The sequence below is a fragment of the Eufriesea mexicana genome, unplaced genomic scaffold, assembly GCF_001483705.2.
Source record: "Eufriesea mexicana isolate 0111107269 unplaced genomic scaffold, ASM148370v2 scaffold953, whole genome shotgun sequence".
Taxonomy (NCBI): Eukaryota; Metazoa; Arthropoda; class Insecta; order Hymenoptera; family Apidae; genus Eufriesea; species Eufriesea mexicana.
The window spans coordinates 594990-602088 of record NW_016909094.1 but is presented as its reverse complement, the minus strand read 5'-3'; the positions used below and the strand labels follow the sequence as shown (position 1 = coordinate 602088).

General features: G+C 34.2%; 2 protein-coding genes across 8 annotated transcripts in view; both read right to left on the bottom strand.

Moving 5' to 3' along the window:
* Positions 1 to 1401, bottom strand: part of LOC108547183 (sodium-independent sulfate anion transporter) — a 16616-nt gene extending 15215 nt beyond the window's left edge. The window contains exon 1 of the mRNA XM_017899590.1: positions 802 to 1401. Coding sequence (XP_017755079.1) covers positions 802 to 1029 — 228 coding nt within the window. The 5' untranslated portion in view covers positions 1030 to 1401. The remainder of the gene's footprint in view (positions 1 to 801) is intronic.
* A 737-nt stretch (positions 1402 to 2138) lies between these two features.
* Positions 2139 to 7099, bottom strand: part of LOC108547217 (uncharacterized) — a 14509-nt gene continuing 9548 nt past the window's right edge. For 4 of the 7 annotated variants that reach the window (XM_017899633.1, XM_017899630.1, XM_017899632.1 and 1 more), the window contains exons 4-12: positions 5757 to 5866; positions 5415 to 5537; positions 4511 to 4663; positions 4265 to 4428; positions 3875 to 4177; positions 3618 to 3808; positions 3359 to 3547; positions 2779 to 2835; positions 2140 to 2418 (exon numbers count right to left, since the gene is read on the bottom strand). In XM_017899633.1, coding sequence (XP_017755122.1) covers positions 2185 to 2418; positions 2779 to 2835; positions 3359 to 3547; positions 3618 to 3808; positions 3875 to 4177; positions 4265 to 4428; positions 4511 to 4663; positions 5415 to 5537; positions 5757 to 5866 — 1524 coding nt within the window. In that variant the 3' untranslated portion in view covers positions 2140 to 2184. Of the gene's footprint in view, positions 2419 to 2778; positions 2836 to 3346; positions 3548 to 3617; positions 3809 to 3874; positions 4178 to 4264; positions 4429 to 4510; positions 4664 to 5414; positions 5538 to 5756; positions 5867 to 6731; positions 6939 to 7099 lie in introns of those variants that run through there. The other 3 variants (XM_017899636.1, XM_017899635.1, XM_017899634.1) reach the window with 3 other exon arrangements.

The window sequence follows — 7099 nt, the reverse complement described above, 5'->3', positions numbered from 1 at the left end:
TTTTTTTTTTTTTTTTCATAAACATAAAGGTAAATATAAAATACATAAAAGCATTTTTATTTTAAATATCACCATATAAATCGGTTTTTAAGAAGATATTACGTAAAGTAAAATATTTTTAAAAAATTTGTGGAAGTTCAACAATTTTTGCAATCATAAAAAATATTCTTTCATTTTTATTAACATATTTACTAAACTGAGGCATGAAATTTCAATTTATATGAAATATTTTCAGTTACGTGTGATAGAATTTTAAATAAATTAAAAAATAAAACAGTAATTGTGAAACAAAATTTGACAATTTTCATATATGAATACCGGAAAAAGGTCATTCACTCGACAAAAGATAAAAGATTGATCTTCCCGAGTCAAATACCACAACATTTCAAAAATTACTCCATAAATTAACTTTGAATATAATTTTATTTAACGTAAAAATATTTTATATTATTATAAGATCCGTAACAATATTTAACTACAAAAAATAACAAAAATAAAAAGTATATATATGGTTTTATTTAAAAAACTTTAAATGATATTATTTTTCATTTGTCATGAAAGCAGAATCTTTTCAAAATTTCTTTATTGTTATATGCTGTGCACTTGATACAGATAAATTTAAGTTAATATCTTTTATTGCTATACGACTGCAAATGACTGAAAAGTTAATGCAACCGTGCAAACGATTGCTATGTGTTCAAATAAAAAATATTTGTAAATGTCGTTTAGAATATCGTGTAAAAATGTGTTTAAAAATATGAAAAAGAAATGAATAAGATTTGCTATAAATGGTTGAAATACCTGAGCTGTTAAACCTGCTAATGCAGCGTATGCGATACTTTGGGGGATCAGGGTTAATCCTAGCGAAAATCCAGCTACAAGATCCGAGATAGCATCCAAACGAGAGTACCTCGGCAACCAATTTAATATCGTTACGTACTTAACGATCGAACAATTCGATTTATCGTTTCCTTTCTTTGGCATCATATGTTCCTCCAACGGTACAGCTTCTTTTGTAGTCGCAGACATTTTTTTTTTGCAAAATAAAATATATTTAAAACTACTTTATACTTAGCGACTAATTAACTATGAATGCTTTTTGTTCTATCACATCACAGCGATATGGAAACTGGGTTCAAAGCAAGAAGGCAAGGAAGTTGACTTGTACGAGCCGTGTTACAAACTGATTGTGCACTTTACGGTATTATGTTCATACACTGAAAACATAAACGCGGTTCTACCTCCCTATCAGCATATTTTCATCGTTTCTAAATTGTTATCATTTGATGTGTCTCCCGTTAAATCTTACGGCAAACATTTGGCGCCAACAGAATTGCCATCACATGCTACTAAAACTATTAAGTTGTTTTACGCGCGATTCTTGTTGGTACATTGATAAAAATTACTAACTAAGGACAAAAGCGTTGGGTCATGACCAACCTTAAATAGCAGAGACATGCTTATACTATACTTATCGCGTCTATCTTTAGCCTCAGACGGAGTTTAAGGCGGCACAAATTAGATACAACATGTTAATTCGCCTATACGCTTACGCAAATTTGCTGGAGATCAACAAGGGAAATTTCAAGAATCGAGGAAAAGTGATTCAGTGCCAACGGCTTATTGCGCTGCTACTACGTTTCAGATTCATCGCGTAAATTAAGATATTACTGGCGTTCTGGTTATAGTACATATAGTTTTCACGTGCGTTACCCTATGTCGATTCGTTATCGTTATTTTGATCACAAATATCTATTTACATTTGTAAGTATATGTTTGGACATGAAACATAATGAAAAAGCTTCTATACGAGTAATTTTTACATATTATACGTGTATCAATTTGAGAAATAACTGGATGTATATATTTAAACTGAACAATAACATGTTTTTGACGTTTCAATGAAATCAACTATTATTAAAATAGTTCTCTTAGTTTTAGCAGTAGACAACATATTATGTTACACAGCGCATGTACATATATAGGTGAAAGTAAAAAGTACTAAAATTTTCAATAATGGCAATATAATTATAATAATAGTAATAATTATAATATTCTTATTAAATGACAACAATAACTAATAATTTTAATAATATATTATATGCACATATTGTCAATAAAATTTCTATGTAAAAAATCAGTTTTATTTCTTTTATTAATGCGATTGTGACAAATTGCGTTGCGTTAACGCAACATCTTGTTGACCTGATCAATTTCCTTGTCGATCCTCTCAGATGTTCCGCGAAATTTATTTGGTTCTGGCCCAATCATTTGAATAAGTTGTGGTACATCTTGGCCGCTGATTTGCGTGAAACGTGCCAATGACTTCATGCAGGCGAACAGCTGTTCCTCGGCTGGACTGCCATTGAAATATTGTAGCAATGCCATTGTCAATTCTACGGCGACATCATCGAACACCTATGCATTTTACAAGATGGGAAACGATTAAAATAAAATCATGATTTTTTAATGGTATATCTGCAAAGCAGCTGGTAAAGGCGGTAGACAATACAAAAGATTCATTCCTTTAATCATAAAAGAACAAGAACAATCAAACAAATCACTATCCGAATTAATTATTTCCCTTTTTAATTACTCGATGCACGAAATAAAAGTAAATCGAGGACGATGGTAATTAATGTAGATTTATTTAAATCGTATTATTTGTACTTATGAAATGCGCATTTAAGCAATTCATTAAAATGCAAATATAATTGTGGAAGTGGGCAACTTACCGTAATGTACGGTTAAATTATACATACATGTTTAGACAAGTACCTTAGAAATGCTGCCTTTTGGTAAAAGTCGCCGCAGATTTTTGATTTTGTTCATTTTCTGAAAAAATAGTATCCGGTCTCTCGATAGGTATCCATTAATTCCAACTGCATCGCAATATCGTACACATGTATAAATATACAAACGAGCAATGAGAAGTATTTATATATTTTCTGAATCATTACTATTTATAATAGGAAATTGTTTTTGAGAAAATTTCGTTGCTCGTTTGTGAACCAGTTACCAAATTTGATACACGGTTAAGAACCTCGACTGAGTTTTACAAGTACAACTGATTTATTATTAATAAAGGCAGCACTTCTATTTGCAAGAATAGTGAAAGCGTCACCTTCATTGTTGCCTTGTTCAAAATTGATAGTAAAAGCATTTGTTAAGTGACATTGCAAATAACGCAGTTTGTTACCTTAGATTGAACACTGAGAGTTAGTTCCTTTTCTTTCTTTTTCTTTGTTTTCATATGAAAATGAAATGCGTAACACTCTGGCTGATGCGAGTTAAAACAAAAGCAAACTGAATGGGAAATTGTTAATCGGATAGGAAGGATACAGACCACAGTTTTTACCTCCTTGCAGGCAAGGTTGTGAATAATAGCGGCACCACGAATTTGCAAGTCGATCAAATTTGAAAGCAACGAATGCACCGCGACTTTGGTCGTCACCCTTATGTTACTGATATTTTGAACCTGATGTTGCCATTCCGATATATATAACAGCCATTCCGAACTACTAAGATTTTCGAACATGTTTGCCAACTATAATATATAATTAAAAATTAAAAACTCGTTAACTTTATCGCTGTACACAGGAGTTCAGTTTGCTTACAAATTGTGCAAGGGGAAGTTGTTCCTCCTGAGGATGACGATCAATATCGTAAGCATAATTCATAATTATATGCTCTCTTCTATCCTGGTGCAGTAAAAGAATTACATCGTCCTTTAACGCAGCAACGGAAAGTATATTCAATAATTTCACTCTTGCATCGCTTTCCAAAGATTTATCGTATAGAACTCGTCCTAAATACATAGATGTTCTTTGATAAATATCATTTCAACGAAGATCACTATTGTTCATCGACTTACCTACGAAATTTAAGAAGTTATCTCCAAGTGCCCAAGAACCTTCGTTCTCTAGAACATACTGCCGAAGTTCGTCCATGCTTACTCGTTCCTCTTCGTTCAATTTTCCTTCCAACAACTTGACTAATGCCTGATATTCCTCCTTGATGTCTATTGAATCCTTAAATACAATAGGAGGATCTCGACGACGTTTTCTTTCTTCCAATTCCTTCTTTTCCTCTTCTTGCATTTGCATAACTCTCTCCGATGGTAGCACTTCTGTATTCTCACCATTCGAAGCCTGCATCTCGCTCAGGGCTAGTGCACCTAAATTCATATCAAAATAATAAATGAGTTAAAAAAAAGATGGATAAACTGTTGAAAAAATGTATATCCTATTTTGTAAAATTGTACTTTCGCTTTCCGTCATATGTGTATTGTTACTAGGAGGACTTGCACCACTATCTTTATTTCTTTTCTGTTTCTTCTCCTTTTCCTTCTTCTTTTTCTCCTTATGTTTTTTCCCGAGTTTTTCGTAGATCTCTTTTCTCCTCTCTTCTAGCGCAATCGAATTTAATCTACAACAATTTTTACATCATGAGAAAGATAATAAAAAAGAAAGAAAGAGGACCCGCAAAACTTTGCGAATAACAATTTTACCTTGCTTCTTCAATAGCCTCATTTAAAAGTTGATATTCCGGCGAAACCTCTCTATGATTTCTTGCTTCAAGAAATGTTTGATTAACTATAAATGCTTTACTCGCGTTGCTGCACAGGCTTTCTATAAGTTCTCTAACCTGTTGCCCAATTGGCCTAAACAATAGAAATTTATACACAATAAAATAAAATAGAACATTTATTAATACAATTCTTAACACTAAACGTACCAAGTGGGGTCAAATTTTTCAAAATTTACTTTATAATTGGACATTTATTTTTACTTCTTTCGCTCAACTGACTTTCTGTAAATTCTTATGTTATCTGATTGTTTAATTTCTCGCTTTCCGTTTTTCTCTTAACTTGATATTTATCTAATTCATAATACTAAGTCTGAAGCATAAATGCGTCAAAAACCAAAAACAGTAGAAAGCGAACACACAAAACAGTTATTAAAAATTTGGCGTCGATGTGATTGACTAAATGGCGCGAAAATCAAGTCAAAATGCAATAGATGGCCTGTACATGTATTTTTCAATATCCTAACTAGAATAAAGATACCAAGACAGCGTTTTCTGTTACAATTAGCAGATGAGCTCATCACAGAGTATCACGAATTTCTTAACGAAGAAAAGGAAAATTTACAAGAACAAACATCAAGTAGTCCAAGCAATAATTCCAAATCACGAAAAAAATGCCAAATAAGATTCTGCACCGGTAATAAAACCACACAAACTTGCATAATTTTCAAAAAATTGGTCTACGGAAACTACGCGATGGAGAAACCAGTCACATTTTAAAAGTGTAATGAATTAAATATTTTATTTGTTAAGACAAAAATACATTACGGTTGAGATATCAAATACCGGTACGATTAGTCATATAACGAAATATAGCATATGCTAACGTTTTAAGTATCTCTTCTGGCAAATCGAGGATGTATCTCGGAATATCTCGGCCCACTAGAAAATTGCTGACTTCGTTTGTGAAGCAGTTGCAGTTATGTTTGAAGAGATTGTAAGTGCCTGGCCTGTATACAATTGAAGAACAACTAATAAGTATAAATAAACAATATAGTATAAAACGACGTGCAAAAGTATCCGATAATTAAACGTGTAAATTAAGAGAATTTTTGTTAACAAGTTTAACTAGACTAGGCTAGTTTAATGGCTAATATTTAATATTTATTTATTAAAAGCGGAACTTTTGTACGCCCACTGTAAATAGTGAAATTTAGGGTACAACTCACGCAAATTTGGATGTTCTCAGGCCGTTTATATATTCAAAGAAGATGGAGTGTGGCAGGTACGTATCGCCAATTTTTTCCACTTTGTCGGGCTCCCCGAACGGTGTGCGACCCTAGAATAAAGAGTCAGTTTATCCATGTGCAATGGCTCACAGAGGAAATTGGACATTTGGAAACGCGTCAATGTCAGTTTTGCGACAGCCGCTTGGTGAGTGTGCTTCCACCCCCTCTAGTATTAGCGTGTACGTAATTTTAGAAGCACGACAAACCTGCGCTTCCCTCTAAGAAACGCTCAAAATAACCGCCCACGGCAAGTGTATCGGTGTTGCATTCTGAAGCAGAACGGAAGAATGTGGTAACGAAAGAGGAGAAAAGTGAGAAAAAGGCACAAAAGTGGAGTAAAGAAGAAAACGAAGAATACTGACGCCTCTGGAAGAAATTCGATTTCTCAGCGTTTTGAAACGCAACGAACTGAAACTTCGACTAACAGACATCGACAAAAAGATAGTTAACAACTAAAATAATTTGGTCAAACTTCGATTATACTTAGATTATATTAAGACGATATAAAGATGACATTAAACAGAGAGTTTTCAGAAAAGTAACTTGTCGAAGTTACCAAGAATGTGTAATAACGATCACTGTGAACGTGCTGCAACACTCGAGATTTTTCTTTAGCAGCGTGTAAAAATCGTTTGCACCTGCTGGGAACCTCCGGAAAAACGAATATCGCGTCGGATAGAAAAATAAAACCGGAAGATCGAGAAACGCGTGATCGAGCTGTTTCTCCTTTCTCGTCAAGGAACCACTCGAATACGAACTGGCGTCACGGCGCCTCGAGATTGGACGCCACGCAGCCGACAAGCATAACTCGAGGGAAACGATATTCTCGCATGGTAGCGCGCACGCTCTTCGTCGACACCGGTTTCGGTTTGCTTTTTCGGTGACGTTGGCTTATGCAGATCAAACAACACCTGCCAGCTGATCGGCCATCGTACTATCGGTTGCATCGATATTAATGACGGTGTAGGAAGTTGGTTCATCGGTCAACAAACGGCTCGATCAATGATGCGAACCGGGGCTGGTTCAGTTATGGTTCACGCGACCACCATACGAGATCGAACCGAGAAAATATCGAACTTGATCCGAGGATCGAGATACTTAGATGCTTCCTGATTAATAGGCACTTACACTATGTCCAACACAAAACACTCGATTCCGGCGCAGATACTTGGAGCATGGTTTCAAATACGTTCCAATCTGTTGCTAAATATAAATCCTTGAAACTCGAAGCTTTCGCAAAGTAGCGTTTTTCTCTTATTTTTTTTTTTTTTTTTTTTTTTTTT